The 19567-nt window shown below is 42.0% G+C and overlaps 3 protein-coding genes across 14 annotated transcripts; 2 read left to right on the forward strand and 1 right to left on the reverse strand.

Moving 5' to 3' along the window:
* Nucleotides 1–89: 89 nt before the first annotated feature.
* On the forward strand, nt 90–7805 carry LOC121695037 (calnexin-like). 4 transcript variants are annotated; one of them, XM_042075542.1, is made up of 15 exons: nt 90–257; nt 515–588; nt 764–837; nt 958–1010; nt 1110–1251; nt 2060–2141; nt 2350–2542; nt 2884–3073; nt 3816–3929; nt 4366–4522; nt 5316–5513; nt 6388–6507; nt 6844–6946; nt 7309–7382; nt 7464–7805. In XM_042075542.1, exons 2-15 carry the CDS (start codon nt 517–519, stop codon nt 7491–7493), a joined length of 1602 nt encoding a protein of 533 aa, XP_041931476.1. In that variant the 5' UTR covers nt 90–257; nt 515–516; the 3' UTR covers nt 7494–7805. The 4 variants fall into 4 exon arrangements, with proteins under 4 accessions (XP_041931476.1, XP_041931479.1, XP_041931478.1 ...); XM_042075545.1 differs by having other exon boundaries at nt 7634–7805; XM_042075544.1 differs by having other exon boundaries at nt 91–257; nt 7482–7805.
* Nucleotides 7806–7955: 150 nt separating this feature from the next.
* Nucleotides 7956–13400, reverse strand: sybl1 (synaptobrevin-like 1). Its single transcript, XM_042075547.1, has 8 exons — nt 13179–13400; nt 12257–12445; nt 12057–12114; nt 11715–11852; nt 10277–10367; nt 10096–10163; nt 9883–9975; nt 7956–9737 (listed from the first exon to the last, which is right to left on the reverse strand). Exons 2-8 carry the CDS (start codon nt 12400–12402, stop codon nt 9669–9671), a joined length of 663 nt encoding a protein of 220 aa, XP_041931481.1. The 5' UTR covers nt 12403–12445; nt 13179–13400; the 3' UTR covers nt 7956–9668.
* A 267-nt stretch (nt 13401–13667) lies between these two features.
* Nucleotides 13668–19547, forward strand: LOC121695042 (L-asparaginase-like). Of its 9 annotated transcripts, XM_042075552.1 has the most exons (8): nt 13697–13788; nt 13835–13854; nt 14459–14589; nt 14692–14787; nt 14881–15041; nt 15464–15547; nt 17657–17819; nt 19179–19547. In XM_042075552.1, exons 3-8 carry the CDS (start codon nt 14461–14463, stop codon nt 19332–19334), a joined length of 789 nt encoding a protein of 262 aa, XP_041931486.1. In that variant the 5' UTR covers nt 13697–13788; nt 13835–13854; nt 14459–14460; the 3' UTR covers nt 19335–19547. The 9 variants fall into 9 exon arrangements, with proteins under 9 accessions (XP_041931487.1, XP_041931484.1, XP_041931490.1 ...); XM_042075553.1 differs by lacking the exon at nt 13835–13854 and having other exon boundaries at nt 13668–13796; nt 19160–19547; XM_042075550.1 differs by lacking the exon at nt 13835–13854 and having other exon boundaries at nt 13668–13796.
* The last annotated feature ends 20 nt before the right edge of the window (nt 19548–19567 follow it).

Consider the following 19567-nt stretch of genomic DNA (forward strand, 5'->3'; position numbering starts at 1 on the left):
TGTATTTCTAAGGATCCCCTGATAGGCTAGTCTATGAATTGATTGTTTAAAATTGACTCACAGTGGCAGGCTATTACTACAGTTCCCATTCATCACAGATACAGCATGGTTTTATAATGAGCTTATTAATGCGCTGACTTTCTTAAAGCGCTGAGTTTCCCAATGAAATGAAAAAAGTTCCCTGATCAAAGTCCACCTTTAATAACCAGAAACTTCCGCACACCAGAGATCTGCATACAATGCCACACGAGGACGAGGTAGGCAATTGCTGAAATGTTATGGGACTATTTATTTATTTATTTTTAAAATTCTGACTGGATTAAAATAGCCGTGGGCATGTCGAAAAGCAGGCTGTAGCCTAAACTATGAACATATTATTTTCTTCCAAAGACCGTCTCGTTTTACAGGTAGCCTTACCTCTGCATCATGATCGCTGGTTTCTCTAACTACGATAACTTTTTTGCCATCATTTGCACTTGGCCTGTACATGTAAGCATCACTTTGTTGTCCGCAGGTATGGCAAGTAGCCTCCATTTGATTCTTGCCTGCACCTGCGTTTGCCTTACCTCACCTATGAGCGAGGGTCAGGTTAGTTGATGTAGAGAATGAAATTATTAATTTGTCCCAGATATCCCTAGGCTACTTTGGCGTTTGAGTGTTTATGGTTAGGTAGCCCTAATGTATTTGTGAATTAATACAATTACTTTAGTTTTGTTTTTCTAAAGTGGACCAACTACACCTTACTGCTTCTAATGCCTTTCAGAAAGTTTACAGAAATGTGCCCATACCAGAAAAGGCCCATTTTGCTGAAACTTTTGACTCTGCTCCACTGGACAGGTGCATATCGCATATCCCATTTTTCTGAATAATTTACTTTATATTAATTATAATCCACATTTATAACCCAATTCTTCATTAATAAACGACTTCACTATATGTCCCTCTGCCATTCTGAAGAAACTGGGTACTGTCCAAGGCAGGCAAAGTGAACATGGAACTGAAGTATGATGGTAGGCTACATAAGATACTTATTATAGCTTAAATTAATTGAATTCCACACATTGGAGAGAGATATAATGTGACATGACTCATGGCTGTTTTCGTCTCAGGGAACTGGGCTCTGGAGGAGCCTGATCATCAGGTGTTGCCAGGAAACAGAGGACTGGTGTTGAAGAGTCCAGGTCGTCATCATGCCATCGCTGCGTACCTGCGCTCCGTGTACCAGTTCAGGGACAAACCCCTCTGTTTGCAGTGAGTCACACACACACACACACACACACACACACACACACACACACACACACACACACACCTGACACAAACTAGCCACCACGTGCTGGTCATTCACAATGATTGTTTTGGAGTCACTAGTAGCTTTGCAACATTGTTATATGACAATAGGAGGGAACTGGGCTCCAGCATCTGGCCTGCTGTTTTGTTTTTTTAGTGGCTGTAAACATGCAGGCACATGCATCTGCCAGGGGGCTCCCTTCATAAAGGTTTTGGTCTGGGGGTGATGTGGGTAGGAGCCTAATACCAACCATGCAACCTACTTAAAACATGAGTGTCAGTAGGCCAGAACTTATTTTAATAATTTTAGCAGAGCATTGTTGTGTTATGTATGACATATTAGCTCTGCTGCCTCCATGATCCCTTGATCACTGTGTATTGTTGTATTACTACTTTAGTTAGTTGTGAATGACAGATGTATAAGTATATAGTATATATACTTTTTTGATCCCGTGACGGGAATTTGGTCTCTGCATTTAACCCAATCGGTGAATTAGTGAAACACAAACAGCACACAGTGAACACACAGTGAGGTGAAGCACACACTAATCCCGGCGCAGTGAGCTGCCTGCATCAACGGCGGCGCTCGGGGAGCAGTGAGGGGTTAGGTGCCTTGCTCAAGGGCACTTCAGCCGCGGCCCACTGGTCGGGGCTCGAACCGGCAACCCTCCGGTTACAAGTCCAGAGTGCTAACCAGTGGGCCACGGCTCACCACCTGATGTATGCACCTTTATACTTTCAATTATGTGACTGATGCATCAACCTACAGGTATGAGGTGCACTTCCAGAAGGGTATAGACTGCGGAGGAGCTTACATCAAACTGCTCTCTGATTATGATGGCCTCCGTTTAGTAAGTGTAAAATGTTATGACTTTTATAACTTCTTATGAAGCTTGTGTAGTTACTTGTGAATTATTCGACTTAATTCCAGCCAAACAATGACTATTGCATACACTATCATTCTGATTTAAATGTATTTCTTCCTTTTATAACATCATCCAGTTCTTTTACAGCACTTGGATGGGTTCTGACCTATCCCTTTCTTTTACGACATCCCAGACCCAGTTTAATGATGCCACCCCGTATACCATCATGTTTGGACCAGATAAATGCGGTAAAAGCTATAAGGTCCACTTCATCTTCCGTCATCGTAACCCAGTAACGGGGGAGTATGAGGAGAAGCATGCACGGCAGCCTGACGTAGATCTGAGCGATTATTTCAACGACCGCAACCCTCATCTGTACACACTGCGTGAGTCTGCAGAGAGAGAGAGAGAGAGGATCTTGTTCATAAACCTGAAACCTCAGTCAGGAAATTGATGTTTAAAGTGGCTCGATGCAGCAGGTTTACTGATCCATGACACACACCTGATTCTGCATGCATTGTCTTTCTGATTCACACAGTTCTTGGGATTTGAATCATTAAAGTGAGTGGATCAAAGACCTCTGTGATTACGCAATAAAGGCCTGTTGTGCATCACTAATAGTGCCAATCATAGTGAGTACTTCCTGGTCTTTGTTATCTGCTTAGCTTGGCATGATCCCTTGAGCAGTAAATGTTCTAATCTAACAGTGTTCTTTCATGCTTCCCAGGCTTGTATCCAGATAACACCTATGAAATTCTCATCGACCTCACGGTCATCAGTAAAGGCAGTTTGCTGGAGGACATGGACCCTCCGGTGAATCCTCCCAAGGAAGTGTTGGACCCTGAGGATACTGCCCCAGAGAGCTGGGATGACAGACCTTACATCCCAGACCCCACAGCCATCAAACCCCAGGACTGGTGTGTCTACTCATAGTCTCATACATCCCTATTCCAACAAAATAAGATAGCTGGCAGTAATGTTTATATCAGGAGAGGCAGTAGGTTCTAGGGATATGTTAACCTGGCAATAGCCAGATGAATTTCGCTCCGCCTAGCTCCACTCATCCATCTGGAACCGATCCATTGAAGTGTTGCTTCAGAAGGCTGGGCCTAATCAAAAAATGCTTGCATATGATTGAATAAGCCACTTGTCCGTCATCTATTGACATGCTACTTCAACCACTCACATCGAAGCCAACCCGTGACGCTAATAACAGACTCACAGTCGCTTCTACGCTATGTCACATCTATGAAACTCCCGCCCTGCGTCCTGATTGGCTAAACCATAAAGTTGGTTGGAGAAATCACTCTCAATGGAAGAGGTCCCAGATGGATGTGAGTGAAGCTAGGCGGAGCTAAGCGGAACGACATTCATCTGGCTAGGGTCAGGTTAGGGATATGTAGCCTCTTTTGTCAAAACTTTTGAAAACGTTTGTCAAAACAAATCTTTAGCAAAGCCAAATCAAATTTTCATTTAAACACTTCAGCCACCCAAATGCAACTAATTTCTGTTATAAACCTGTAATGACATGACACAATTGTTTAGAGAAGAATTGTCACGTGGAAGAAGTGAACATGCACAACACAGCTACACAGCTTTTAGTCTCCTGTTGGCCTGGAGCCTTCTGACCGAGAGTGACATTCTCTCTGTCTGCTGCAGGGACGAGGAAGCCCCAGAGTTCATCCCTGACCCTGCGGTCCAGAGACCGGACGGCTGGCTGGAGGGGGAGCCGCCCTTTGTCCCTGACCCCGAGGCGCAGCCCCCAGATGACTGGTGAGTCAGCCAGCCAGACAGAAAGCCTGCCAGGGCCAGTGCCAGCCACACATCCCCTCATGAGATCACATCACTGCCGACTAGTCATACGCCTCTGAGCACTTCCTGTCAGGGTTGTGTACATTGCAGAATAACAGTGCGAGCATGGACTGAGCATGTGATCTGGGTTGTATGACTTTTTTTAGTACCCATAGACCTAAAATGGTGGTGCATTGTATGGAGCTATGAAGTACTACACTTATGTAAAAGCAGTTTCAGAGTATCAGAATGTTTATCTAACGTTGTGTTTTTGTCATTCCTGACATAAACTTAGTATTATTTTTTTTGCCTCTTCTATGTGATGGTCCCTAAATGGAAATTTGGCAACACTAGCTTATGTGTTTGCATATTACATGTAAAGAAACTAAAGCACATGCTAAGCGCTCTCTCTCCACAGGGCAGAGGAAATGGATGGGCAGTGGGAGGCTCCTCTGGTTCCTAACCCTTCATGTGCTCATGCTGTTGGCTGCGGTCCCTGGACCCCACCGAGGGTCCACAACCCTGCCTACAGAGGGAAGTGGAAGCCTCCTAAGATTGACAACCCAAATTATCAGGTACAAGCTACAGTCACAGAATGCACTGGAAACAAGATGTCACAATGAAGTGTTGCAAAATCCATGGCCTTTTGGAATCAGTCATGTGGGTAGCTAAATTTATGGTGAATTTCAAGCCCAGTGCTTTTGCAACATGGACAACATAAATTGGTTGTCAGTATTTTGGTTGGAGTGGGGGCAGTGCATTTATTTGTGTGACTTTTGCACTCATTTCTGTCTGCTCTCCACACCATTTTGCCTGTATTTCCTGGTACTCAGTTACATATATCGCTGAGGTTGTAGCTTTCCCTGTTCCCACTGGGTGAGTGCAAACAGGGCAGAAATGTAAATGCCTTCTTTGTACTGTAAGCAGCTGTACATGAAAGTGTCTGCAACATTATTAAATGTAAATAACCATGTCTGGCTCTGCTTTAAGGCTTTGTCAGACTCCTACAGGAAAGGAATGCAAGCAGAACACAAAACAGTGGTTGCATTCATTCATGCAATGCACATTTGTCCTAAAAAGGAAAACTTCCTTCTTCCTTTTGTTTGTGTTCATTATTGTTTGCCACTACATGTTTGGTGATATTTTATGGTATATCTGGCCATTATGTATCAATACACAGAGGCCAAATATTGATGCATATTTTCAAACACAGCAAAGTTCAAAACCAATTTATTCACACAACTGTGCTGGTCTTCCAGAGCATCATTCACTACCCTCTGCCTTCTTTGTGGGGGTTCTTGATCACAGCAAATATTCTGATAATTTTGGATAGTGAATTTGTGACCTTGTGATTCTCATCCCTAAAAGGGGGCCTGGCAGCCTCGCTCGATCCCAAACCCCGGCTACTTCGAGGACCAGCACCCCTTCAGGATGAGCCCCGTGGCAGCTGTTGGCCTGGAGCTGTGGTCTCTGACCGCAGGGATTCTGTTCGACAACTTCCTGCTGTGTAGTGACCTCAACACAGCCAACCGTTGGACTCAGGACACTTGGGGGCAAAGGCAGACGGTAGAGAACTGTCGGTAACACTTTACTTGACAGCATCAACATGACAGTGACATGGCACTGTCATGACACATAAACCCTAACTCTAACCTCTAACCCTAATCCTAACCCTAACCGTAACTCTAACCCTAATCTTAACCCTAACTTGTTATGACAAAAACCGAATGACACTTAATGACAGAAACGTTATGTCATAAACTCATAAACTCTTATAAACTCATAAGACTCACTCTTATGTCGATACTGTCAAGTAAAGTGTAACTGAACTGTCACTGAACTTACCGCGCAATTTCAGTGTGACACAACATTATTACTGTGGTCCAATGGAATTTTAAGGTTATTGCCTGAATAAGTTATAACACATAAAAGTGTTTTCAAAGGTGAAATTACAGTATTGTCATGGAGAGTATTTTCACAGCTTCAGAACAGAACATCAGTTACATCAGTCAAAGACAGTATCAATTCAGTTGATAGGCTACTTGAACAATGCTGAGATTCCAAACAAGCCTTAAGGTATTTGGAAAGTAGTGTATGTTAATGTTTAATGAGTTGAATGGAGGCCTTAGGCCAGGGCCTGTGGTTTACTGCCATTCCACATAGGAGCCATCATTGCCTAAGAGGCAGACACTGGAGAAGGGTGGAGAAAGTGTGAGTTCTGACACACTAAACTCAAATGGCTGTGTGTGTGTGTGCCTTTGTGTGTAGTCATATCATGTCCCCTTGTTACTCTTACATACAGTACATGGATTCATACCATCAAACCCTTTATATATGCACTGTTAGCATGTATTAGGAATCATTTTTGAAACACTTTTTTTTATATATAAAACACGATTTTATTTATCTGAACTAATGCCTTGCCTTCTTCATCCAACAGCCTGGGCTGCTTGAACAGCTCATTGTGGCCACAGTGAAGCGGCCATGGCTCTGGGGGGTGTACGTCTTCACCGTGGGCCTCCCCATCATCCTGTTTATCAGTTTCATGTGGCCTGACAAGGTGGGTCCCATGAGTGGGAACATGGAAACAGAATCTCATGGTTTCATTTCCACAGACTCTCACTAAGCATGCCTTCTTAGACTATAAGAGGATTAAGTAAACTCAAGGAAGTAGCCTTGACTCATATTTCACATGACTAGAAAGAAGAAATTGTATCTATTTATGAAAGTCTTATATATTCTCCATCACAGTTCTCATAGCAAACAAGATGCATGCATCTAAATTAAAAAAAAGTTGCTTAAGCAACTTAGATCACTATGTCTCATCCCGTTCCCTTGGAGAACCGGAGTTTCAAGGAAACCAGGCAATTTATAGAATGTTTGTTCGTCATTGCAGCGATTTGGTCCCCCCAATCAGGATTATTACTACAAAAAATCAGACGAACCTCAGTCTGACAGCCCGCAGGATCATGAGGTCCCCCCTACCCTGAAAGACTATGGTGAGAGCATCATTCAGAATTGTGCTTTCTTGGCCAAGGATCTTTACACACACACACACACACACACACACACAAGTATTTTGGAATCAGCTGTTGGAGCCATATCATATCAACTGCCTTGTCTCTGGGCCTCTGCTTGCTGGAGTGCTGGAGCATCACATTGTTAGTGTGCAGTGGGATGCACTAGTAGTGGTGGACACATTTGTAAACAGAATACATTTCCATGTGAAAATTGTTTGACAGGCAAAATAGTTTGACTTGCACAGCGAAATCCAAGACTATGGTTAGAATTAAGTAGGGGCGCAAGTGTCATGTTTGTGGCTGTGTAACAATAAGGTGCCTGGCTGTGTGTTTCTTTCCAGGAGTGACAAACAGAGTTGGCCCTAGAAAGAGAGAGACCAGAAGGGGCCAGAGAAAGTCAGATTTGGAGCTCAAGGTAAATGCGGCTTACAGGAAATAAACCTCTCAAATATGCAGTTGGTACAAGTCTGTTTATAGCAACCGTGTATTTATGTAGTCACTGATTTACTTTCAGGTTACAGAGTGATGGTGACTTCCTGCCATCTTCAAACAGCTCCTAATGTTCTAACAATAAGCCATCTGGATTTCTAAAAGGGGGAAATTGAATAGTTATTGCATCGGTCTTGCCAATATTACATTTGTTTCTGTGTTGATTTCCAATGCCAGTGATGAAAGGAAGTCAGATGTGCAACCTGAAAGAGTATGAGATTTGTGAATCAGATATACAACCTGATGAAGAACCTGTCCGTTTGGACTGGTTAGACCACTGTGAATGCTGTTCTGGGCAAGACTGAACCAATAAAATGTCTGTTTTTTGTGATCCTGGTGTTTAAAAATATCTCTTGTCTCGTAGTGTCTTCTTTCATGCATCCTTCAGTTTCAATTCCTCAAAGATGAACTGAAATCGGTAATGGCATTCTCTTCTAGTTACCTTAACAATATACGTTTAATATTAATCAAGCTCACTGATCAAACCAGAAGGTCAAACTGTATTTACTATTCTTTTTTATTTTCTTTTAAAATTTTAGATAGACAATCTTTAAATAATTACATGATTATAGACATCATGGCAGGAAGCAAAATGTATAATGTAAAAAGTGCATTGTTGGAAAAAACAAACAAACAAACAAAGGGACAAGGCGACTGAAAATTGTTATCTCCCAAAACACCCAAACAGAGCTTGTCGCCATGGTGACAACAACTCATCTGGCTTACCAGTGTTCTGATACATGTCTCTGAATGCCACAGACAAACCTGCATCTGTACTTACAGCCAAGCTCAATATGAGTCCAGGCCAACAAGGTAAAATGGCATTGGGCGGAAGGAGGTCTCTCACAGGATGCTTGTGTTGAATGCATTTCTAATGCTCTGAGGGGACTACCATCATGCATGCTGATCAAGCATCCTAATTTTACAATTGATTGGAAAAGACTGAAATTTGGCGCTGAGGTTCAGAATACAAGTTCTGGCTTATTACCCAGGTTTTCTTTGTAAATTCTAAAAGACAAGAATTCTGAATTATAGGTGACTGGCAGGGGTTCGGAGCTTGTGTTGGCCCATAGTTTGAATAATGTACCGAACACATTAATTCACATTATGCAGAAAATGGAAACTTCAGAACAGTGCCCTCTTGGGACTTTGATTAGCACATTTCACAAAACTGTTCTTCAAACATATTATTTTCGGTACAAGCTAAGATTCGAAAGTTATGACTTGTGCCTTGGCACAAATGCTCTGTGAGAAAAAAAAGCCCTACTTGGTTTTCTAAAGGGAATAAATGATGGCTACACTTACTAATAGCAAGGCTCCTTACATTTTATGATATAAAAATCATATGAGGTTTAGTTGGTAGAGTTGCAAACTCAGACTCCAAAATAAGTCTATTAAACTCGACTAAAATCAAAACCTATTGGCAAAATGGCCAAGGGCAACATTAACAATCAGACAGAAAATGTGTGCTTTCTTATATCTCTGGGCACCCATAACCATTAACAGTGACCATCCTGAGCAGAGACCGAATGTTACTATGATCTCTGACACTACGAGTGACAAAACCGATCTCTTGTGCACATGCTCTCCGGTAGTAAGCAAGTCAAGTGATCGCTTGACCTCGAACAAGGGATCTCCTGAAACTTCTCAGTAACCAAAGTGAAAGGAAACCAGACTTCAACCTCAAGATTAAACACACTAGTTATCAGGAACACATTTGGCTCTAGTCAGTCATGTTTTTGAGTCAGTCAATCCTCAACTCCATCTTACTGCATTGACATAAATACCAAAGGGGAAAAAATACATACAAAAAAGAAAAGAAAAAAGAAAAGGTATTTTCTTTGCCACAATGGAGTCTGCATCTCTGCTACTGGCTGGTGTGGGGGTGGGGTGGGGTGGGAGGGGGGGGGGGGTGGTGTAGCAGCTCCTCATCCTCATCCTTATCCGTGCATCAGGCACCACTGAATTCAACCTCCTCCTCCAACTGGGAGCAGGTAGGATGAGACGAAGGAGAGGAGGAGTACCAGGCAAAAGGAAGTAGGGAGGCTCAAGTGATAAAATGTTTCTTGAGAAATAGTGGTTTCGTTGTTTTCGTCGTTTACTTTTTTTCCCCCTACGGACCACAGGGAGCGAGAGTGGAGGTTTGACGTGAACTCGTTTGTTGTTGTTGTTGTTGTTTATTTTCCCCTCTTTGTCACTCTGCATTTTCATCCTACTTCTTCAGGCACGTGGGCCAGCTCAAGCCTCCGCATGCTGCAGACACAATGATGTAAAGCACGACCTGCGGAGACAAAGTCACACTACCTGGAAACACGCAGTAGATCCGCTTCAAAATGTCAATGCACCCAAGTAGTTCTCACTGAAATGCACTGCACGCGCAAGATACAAATGAATTTGATACTGAAAGCCATTGTGGCTAAGCTTACCAGGACCACCAGTGCCATGATAAGTGTAAGCTTCAGGTTCTTCATGCACATGGCACGAGCTAGGTTGCGGCTTGTTGTTTTAAAGGTGACCGACTGAGAGACAGACACAGATAGAGAGAGAGAGAGAGGAAGTCAATGTCTTGAGTAAAAAACGGTGCAAATGATGGTCAGATCATTTGCTCATAAGTAGGTCAGGAGGAAATTACGACTCACAGAATCTACCAGGTTCTCTGCCTTGTCAATGAGAAGTTCAAGCTTTTCCCCTCTCTGTGCCACAAGATCTACAAAGCAATAAGAACCAACAGCAGTCCGTTTCCTATTTATGTCTGTGATTTTCAGGCATCACACTAAATAATACCATTATAACTGATGTGTTGACCCCCCTTTTCCTCACCAATGTTGCGGACCATGATGCCCTTCAGGTCATCAACCTGCATCTGCGTCTCTGTGAGGCGGTCTGACCCCCGAGGATCTGAGTGGTGTTTCTGTCAATGACACAAACAAACAAACAAATCAATACAAAGAATAACACACACTGGTAGTAAATCTGAACGCAGGTTAGGGTACTGTAGAAGGCTATGGGTGTTATCTGAGCACAGGTTAGGGTACTGTAGAAGGCTATGGGTGTTATCTGAACGCAGGTTAGGGTACTGTAGAAGGCTATGGGTGTTATCTGGTGCCATTTTTATTACAGTGCCACTGTGCAGCGCCACTTAGAACTGTCCTGTTTTCTAGCTTTAAAGCTGCACTACTGACATCTCATTCACAAATATCTACAATGTTATTGCATCAAGACAATGTGATAATCACTTGAATGCTCCCATTGCATCCACTTAATCACCCAGACTCTATGCACTGGAACAGAACCACTATTCTTTTAACTAATATCAAGCTATATGGATGGTTGGTTCTGTATATAAATATTCATTCCATTTGGTCCTGTGATAATTTCCCAGAGAGCACAGTATAATCTTTTGACCAATAGACCAAAACAGTAAAGAATATGTGTCGCCTCAGACTACCATTCTCATACTGCACCAACACAGTTTTACGCACTGACCTAAAAACAACCTGGACTACTAACAGCTACTTCTATGCCAAACACATTCAAACATATCTAACAGTCTACCAGCTATCGAAAATGAAAATGAGTCAATGAGCGCAAGTCAAATGTAAAAATCATATTTTATTTTTGAACGTCTCTGGATTCTATGACTGTGGCAGCCCTGGTGTCTGCACACACACACACACACACACACAAACACACACACCAAGCTCAGGCTTATGACCGTGAAGAAGCTCAGCTGTATCAGTGACCTCCCTGAGGCTATAGTCCTCCATGATCCAGTCATAGGACTGCACAGGGGGAGCAAAACCCAGCGCAACACTCCGCTTAGCTCCTTCAAAGGCCAGCGTGAGGCCTCCTAAGCCCAGCCAGTCCCTCCCTTCACAACCACAGCCACCATACCAACACCTCCTCGGGATGGAAACCTTTAACACACACACCCATTAGAAATGCTCTCTAGTAGTAACTGGTCAGCACGTGTGTACCATAAGTACTTCATACATCAGTAGAGGCTATCCTAAACAATGTCATGTGAGACATTATTATAATACGGTGCACCAACAAATCAGTCCTTCATCCAATGCACGCTGCCGTTTTACCCATTTGGAGAGGCAGTTATGGCTGTTTTACATCTTCGATTTCTTATGTCTTTTTTTTTTTTTTTATAAGTTCTTTATATTTGATTAGACAGACACGTAGGAAGGCACGGAACAAAGAAAGGAGCTCTGTAGTAAAGATGAAGAGTGTGTCTGGACAAGGGGCTCACCATCTGTGCAGCCAGAGTGCTGGAGAACTCGCTGTTCATGGCGTACGGTAGGGCCGTCTGCGCCCGAGAGCCATAGGTGGTCTGAAAGCGCTTCTTCACCTCAGTGAGGAAGCTAAAGGCTCGTGATCGTTCGAAGTCCTATATGAGATGAAATCATATGTTTTTTTACATACCCAGTCCTTTCATTAAGCGCAATGTACAGAGCATAGACATTCACTGGTGCATGTGGGTTTCAAAGACTGCAATCTGTAAGCTAGTGATAAACTTTTCCTTTTTTTCATGTAACGGCACATTTTATATCAATAACTGTAATGTTAAAATCTAAAAAACATCCATACTTACATCATCAGTGATGCACAGGTAGATGATTCTGTCGTGACAGATGTAATGGAAGAGATAGCTGAAAAGTGAAAAAAAAAAAAGGTTGTTACCTAAAAGTTCTAGTGTTCTTGACCGTCCATTGTGAACACCACACTTTGGATAAAAGCAAGATGAACTGGTGGAGAATGTAGACATATATCAGCTCAATGCCTGCTCCATACCTGCCATGTGAATAGGTAAGTTTGTTGTTTTCGGAGGGGATTTTGGCCAGGATCTGCTCAGTCACCTCAAGGAAGTTTCCACCACACCATGCATGCTTGGCAAGGATGGTGGTGCCTCGAGCTACCACAGCAAATAGAATTGCCATAGCAACAATCAAAGAGATGGATGAAGGGAGATCCTACCCTGGCCTGTTGAATGAGACACACAACAGAAAATAAACACCCGAGCTATAGTGTTCGCGTTCTCCAAAAGTGTTTCGCGTGCTTTCAGTTTTATTTCTAATGATTGACAATATTTTAGGCCAAAATAGATTTTCATCAAGATCTTACGCCAAACTTAACCACAAAGTTGAAAAACAGTGATGACCTCATAGAACAATCTGTGCGTGTTCACAAGGCTTGACCAAAACAAGAAGATGAATCCAGTCTACATGTAGGCAAAGACCGTCATTCAACGACAAAATACTGGAGCAAACAGCATGGACGGGTGGCACTACGAATACAAACAACAAACTAATATACATATATAATATTTGACTTAACTAATAACGGCGTCGAGGAACATCCATATGATGGGAAACGTTTTACCGTGAATGTAAACAGTCATGTCATCCATCGTTACCGTTACCCATCCATCCGCCGGGTGTCAACCCCCCCAATAACTTTACCCTCTAACATAATTAGTTTTAAGCAAGGCGGCTTGGTAATCTTATCCATCTGTCAAAGTCGTAGTTAATACTGAAATTTTGTGATCGACAAGCAATTTAAAAGGCTAACACTTTAGCTGGCTAAGTAGCTAACCTATGCGTGAAACGGTGGGTAATGTTAACATTAGCACTTAATAATGATCACAGCTGCGGTCCTCGGTTGCATAAATGTATCTTGTATAATACCTTAAAAACTACAGTCCTTAGTCACATACCTGAAACTGTTTATAATAATCCCAGACAACCTCGAAATTCAGGCGTTTCTCACATTTACGGTTTCGATACTGCCTTTTCAACTTCTCTCTTTCCATGGACAAGCTTAGACTTCCGTTTTCAGGGTCTCTGGGATATGTAGTTGTGCACGATCGGAGCTAGGCCATGATGGACATGATATGACATCAGAAGAAATCCATGACGCTGACATTTATGTTGGGCTACTCGTGAGATCAAAATGGTACCTGTTCCTGAAATGAGCATTGGGAGAGGACAAACAATTAAAATTAAAAAATAAAATGTAAAGAAGGTGAAAAAAGAGCTGAATTCTGTTTTATCTGTAAATGCTCATATGATCTGCTGTGTAACCAATAATATATTGGAAGATATATAATAAGAGATAAGAGATATATCCATGGTGTCCAGTCCATCCTACTTAATCTGTGCTGTAGCTGAGGAAAGCAGAGGGCAAAGGGCGGTGTCAACATCTCATCTTCTGTCAAGGATGGGCGTTCTAGAATCTCCGGTACTAGAGTAGGGTGGGGCCAGAGGGCTAGTCCGACTGCGATCATCAAACAGATCTTTGTTATCTCACTGTCTTCCAAAATTCACATCTGGAGGTGAGTTAAAAACATTCACACATCAATGAGGATACAGGAGGACAGCTAATTATCTGAGGTAACATTGGTCAGGTCTAATGGCTCTTATTAGACACTCCCTGGTAACTGTTAGTTAGTGCTAACTAACAGGCTAAACTTTCTGGTGACAATATTTATTTCATGGCTAGATAGTCCACACTTTAGATATTACTCGTTAGTGGCTGGGTTAAACATACACAATCATTGTTAAATTACTTTAGACTATTACTTATATTGATCATGCTAACGTTAAACCAAAGATTATAGAGTGCTCTGCTCTAATATCTTTGCATTAAACTACTAATGTAACGTTAGCTATAAATGTGTTCTAATGTTAGCAACTAACGTTGCTTAGCTAGAAGCTACAATCTAAAGTTGCTAGTGTCATAGAAACCTTCTCAGGTTCAAGTTCAATTGTATTATTATGTCCCTGCAAATGTAAAAACACACAACACATTTGAGACATATAATAACAGAACACACAATAGTTGATAACATGTAAACTTGTATCAAAAACGTGTTAACCCATAAATACCTGTCTGGTGCATTGCATAACCTAATGAATTCATTGAAATTCATAGCACCTGATATACCAAAAGGTGTCTACCAAAATGAGATCACTTTGTCTTTGGATATTCTTTTAGCCATGGAAAACGACCCACTGGTGTTCGTCACAAATATACAGGTCTTGGGTGCAAAGACCAGAAACAGGGATTTTCTGTTCTGGCTGGGTGAATTACTTAAATTGAACTGGCTGAAGAAAAATAATCCTGAGGTGATTGTCATGAAAAATACTATAAGTATATTTTACTTCCCACTGCATCATGTACATAGAAATGCTAATAATAGCCTAGTGACTGTTTTAATTGTCTTTCAGGTCAAGGGTGACATTATTCCTAAACTGATAATAGCCTTTGCTTGCGAATGTGTAGAAATCAATGACTTCGTAAGCTTGCAGGAACTTCTAGAGAGGGTAAGAATGTTTTTGTATTTGTGCATGGGTACATTTCACCCTCTGTCATCTATTGTTGATAGTCATTACAGTGCATAAATTTAATGCTCCCAGGTGGACATTGACACTGCAGGCTATGATGGCTCCTCACCTATTCACAGGGCCTGTGAAAAGGGAAACGTCGGGATGTTAAAGTACCTCCTTTCCAAAGGAGCGTCCTGTAATCTCAGTGACCGCAATGGAAATACCCCGATGACCCTCGCCATCAAAAAAAGGTTAATCAGGGTGTGCAGCTGTGTATTAATATTGATGTAATAGATAGATGGAACAGACATGATGATACATGGTTTTCAACAAAAAAAAAGTTACATGGATGGGTGACTGCCTTCCTCAGTCTGAGAATTTTGATAACAGTACTATAATTATTGAAACAAGGAGTATCAGCACGTTGTTGACATAGCCAGAAACCCTTTCCTGTAAAGGTGGTGGTGATGGTGTAGTGGTTAAGGGGCTGGGCTACCGTGCAGTAGCCTGAAAGTTGTGGGTACAATTCCTGGCATCCATTGTGCCCTTGAGCAAGTAATTTAACACCAAGTTTCTCTGGGAACAATGTAATCCCTTGTAATACAGTTGACGCAAGTTACTTTGGACAACAGTGTCTGCTAAATTGATGATAAATGTCTTTTTTTTGTCTCAGGCACCTTGATACTGTGATGCAGTTGCAGAAGTTTGGGGGATCTATATACTTGGACTCTGTAAGGATCGGCATGGAGCTTAACAAGTCAGTACTCCTTGAGCTTAACAAGTCATTATGCTAACATGTCGTATGCACCAGAGACTCACTTTAATTTCAAGGGTATTGTTCTGGAAATATCTGTTAAAAAATTAGACACAATTGTCTGAGAGTGTTTTCACACACATGCTATGGTTGATCAGATCTGCCCCAACTTTTACCCAATTTAAAAGAAACACGCCATGATTTTCCATTGGCTTACGTTGGACAAACAACCCCATTTCCAAAAAATTGGGACATTATGTTATCTGTAATAAACTCCGGGTTTGTTAACTATGTTGTTGGTGCTTCGTTTTATGTGTAGGGACCTTGAGCAAGCTACTGACGAGGTTTGATGCTGTTTTGAACAATATTACTGGTTAAAAAAAATGCTATTTGGGAAGCGTTTCGCTCATGGCCCTTAGCTAATCCACTGTTTGCAATTTGGGGCTATAGCGTATACCGGAGCAAGCTCTGTAGTGGTTGATCAACAAAAAATACTGTCTCCACGGCTGATTTGATTGTGTTTTAATGCAGAAAAACACCCTTGGGTCAATTTTCGCTGGAATTACACTTTAACCTTATTAGTTGTCAAATGTCCCTCCTTGTGATTTCTTTAGCTTTATAGAACTTTTGCAGCCTTTTGTTGGTCCCATCCCAACTGTTTTGTGATGTTTAGTTGGCATCAAATTCAAAACGAGTCTATTTTTTTTTTTAAATAGTATAATTACTTAGTTTCAACATTTGCTATGTAATCTATGTCCTTTTTGCTATTAAATATACGGTAGGTTTACAAGAATTGCAGATTATCATATTCTGTTTTTATTTACATTGCACACAGCATCCAAACTTTTTTGAAAATGAGGTTTAGAATGGAAATGAGATTTAGAATGAAAATGAGATTTAGAATGTAAAGCTGTTGACCATGTTGAATAAGGAGAGTTCAGTGCATGACCACAAAGTTACCATGAACCAGAAACCCACTTTTTCCCTCCTTAATAGGCAATCTTGGACTTTGATAAGATATATCCATGGTGTCCATCCTACATAATCTGTGCTGTAGCTGAGGAAAACAACAATCAGAGGGCACCTACCTCTTAAAAAAACGAATCTGAAGAAATACAGCCTGCGACGCAAACCATCCCTCTGATCACCGTTCCCCTCCACGTTACATTACCACACCATCTCTCTGAACACAGCTCCCCTCCACACCATCTCTCTGAGCACAGCCCCCCTCCACGTTACCTTACCACTTCGGGTTGGAGATGCAGGTAGAAGTTGCTGGAGCCTGTTGTGAGTGGTCTTTGACTGCAAGGCAGCCAATCAGTGCAAAGCACACTTAATTATTCATGTGAGTGCCAGAGAAGCATGAGGAGTGCTAGATATCTGCTAAAATGGGCCATTTTATTCCCCAGTCTAATTATAGGATTGTAAATCATGTCGGTTTATGCTTTACAACATTAGGAAGATCAGACCTTATCTGACACAAGATTCCACACAACTTCTTGTTCAGACCATAGTCATCTCCAAGCTGGACTATTGTAATTCACTATTAGCTGGCTTACCCGCTTGTGTAATAAGATCACTACAGCTGATTCAGAATGCTGGAGCACGCCTAGTCTTCAATCAGCCAATGAGGACACATCTAACTCCTCTCCTAGTTACTCTCCATTGGCTCCCTATAGTAGCCAGAATTAAATTTAAATCTTTCACTTTGGCCTATAGGACACTGACTGGATCTGCTCCTAGTTATTTTAATTCAATAATCAAGACGTGCATCCCCAACTGCCCACTGTGGTTCTGATGAGCGTCTGTTGTGTCGACCAGTCATAAACACTAGGTCTAATTCAAGTCTCTTTTCCACAGTGGTTCTATGTTGGTGGAATGAGTTGCCCAGTGTTCTCCGTTCCTGTGGTAGTTTTGGGTCGTTTAAGAGGGGTCTAAAGTCTGTATACTGTTTGTTCTATTGTCCTTGTGTTACGGTGTAATTGATCACTTGTGTTACAATTTGTTATGGTGTCTGGTGCATGAAATGCATAGGCCATTGAATGATCATCACTGAGTATGATAATGTGCAATATAAATCATCTTAATTTCAACTCAATGCTGTTCCCACAGGGCTGTTCTCGACAGGGACTATTTGATGCTGAAGGCCTGGCACCATGCCGGCGTGGATATGGACCAGGCTGATTATAACGGGAGGACGGCCATGCACACAGCAGTCCGGAACAGGGACCCAGGCATGGTGTCCAAACTGCTGGAGTATGGAGCTACCCCTCTGGTATGTCATGTGATAGATACACACCTGAAGCAGAGACTTTCTAATGAGGAGACACAGCACTCAAAAAATCCTCCATAGAAATGCATGGGGTTAGTTTGTAATGCCAATATGGCCGTTGTCTACACATATCCTACCCCTTCCTCGGCAAAACGTCGACATGTGAATACATTGAGCCAATCATGTGGTGTGATGTGAATACATTGAGCCAATCATATGGTGTGTTGTGAAGACATCGTGCCAATCATGTGTTGCGAACTCACCGCTGGAGCAAAATTGGTGTCATGAAGCCTTGCGCACGCGCATTTCTGCTGAATAGGATGCCCGATGAGTGCCCAAAAAGCGTTGCCACTGAGAGGAGGAACTTGCCTAAAAGAACCTGAAGATTGAATTGGAGCTTAGTCTCAACACACTCATAAATTTGCTCTCCTCCTGCATTTGCTTTTTGGGGGAACAACACATATAGTATATAAGTATAGTATATATACTCTTTTGATCCTGTGAGGGAAATTTGGTCTCTGCATTTATCCCAATCCGTGAATTAGTGAAACACACTCAGCACACAGTGAACACACAGTGAGGTGAAGCACACACTAATCCCGGCGCAGTGAGCTGCCTGCAACAACAGCGGCGCTCGGGGAGCAGTGAGGGGTTAAGTGCCTTGCTCAAGGGCACTTCAGCCGTGGCCTACTGGTCGAACCGGCAACCCTCCGGTTACAAGTCCGAAGCGCTAACCAGTAGGCCACGGCTGCCCCAAATATTGGCATCAATAAATGCTTCATGTTTAGGGACGTTACCTGGGAGGTGTTGCTGTTGTGGACTGTGAAAAGTATTTTAAATAAAGTTTAGGAAAAATGCATCTATTTATTATGCTTGTTAAGCTGGAAATTGTGTATTAGGCAGAATTCGCTTGACCAAACTAGTGTATGGTTGTCCAGTTGAATGACAAAATTAGGAGTTTGTTCTGTTTGGGCTAGCAATCAGGCAGCAGTGGAGAGCAGTAAACTAATGGCCACCTTACACCAAACAAATTTGCCAAGATTTGGGAAAGATTCTTTTGAGTAAAGCTTGAATGGGAGGCATTAGTAAAGACTACAATCTTTCAAGAATCTTTCCCAAATCTTGTCAAAGTTGTTTGATGTAAGGTGGCCATTAGTTGAAATGCACTCATAATGGACGGAGGAAATGAAGACGCAGACAGTAAAGCAAACGGAGCATGGGATTGTTTTGTTGAGGTAAAGATTATAAAATGTAATATTTAAAAAAAACAAATGTAAAATGTAGATCACAGAGAGAGCAGAGGAAGATATTAACATTGGCCTAAAATATATACCCCCACACAGCTACCTTTTTCCTTCATAGGAGCTTGATGTGTGGGGTTGGACCGCAGTTGATGAGGCAAAGAAACACCATCTAACAGACATCCTGATGCTGTTCCACCCGCTCTTCACTGAAAAGTTTACCAACAGCCACTTATATCAGCTCTACAAGGAAAGCCTGGAAGCTGGGCTGGAATAAATCTTACTCATCTTCAGGAATTTATAACTGATGATTAACACTGCTTGGTTCCGGTTTTCCCCAAAGGAGACGGACACATTTGGCTATTTAGTAAATATGGCAGTCAAAAATATTTGATAATTTTATTTTTTTTCTTCAAAGATCTCAGAAACATGTTGTTTTCACCGCCATATCAATGTGGAAAGAACAGCAGAATAAATACATTAATACAAATGGGTGTTTAAAAGTATTTT

The sequence above is a fragment of the Alosa sapidissima genome, chromosome 20, assembly GCF_018492685.1.
Source record: "Alosa sapidissima isolate fAloSap1 chromosome 20, fAloSap1.pri, whole genome shotgun sequence".
Taxonomy (NCBI): Eukaryota; Metazoa; Chordata; class Actinopteri; order Clupeiformes; family Clupeidae; genus Alosa; species Alosa sapidissima.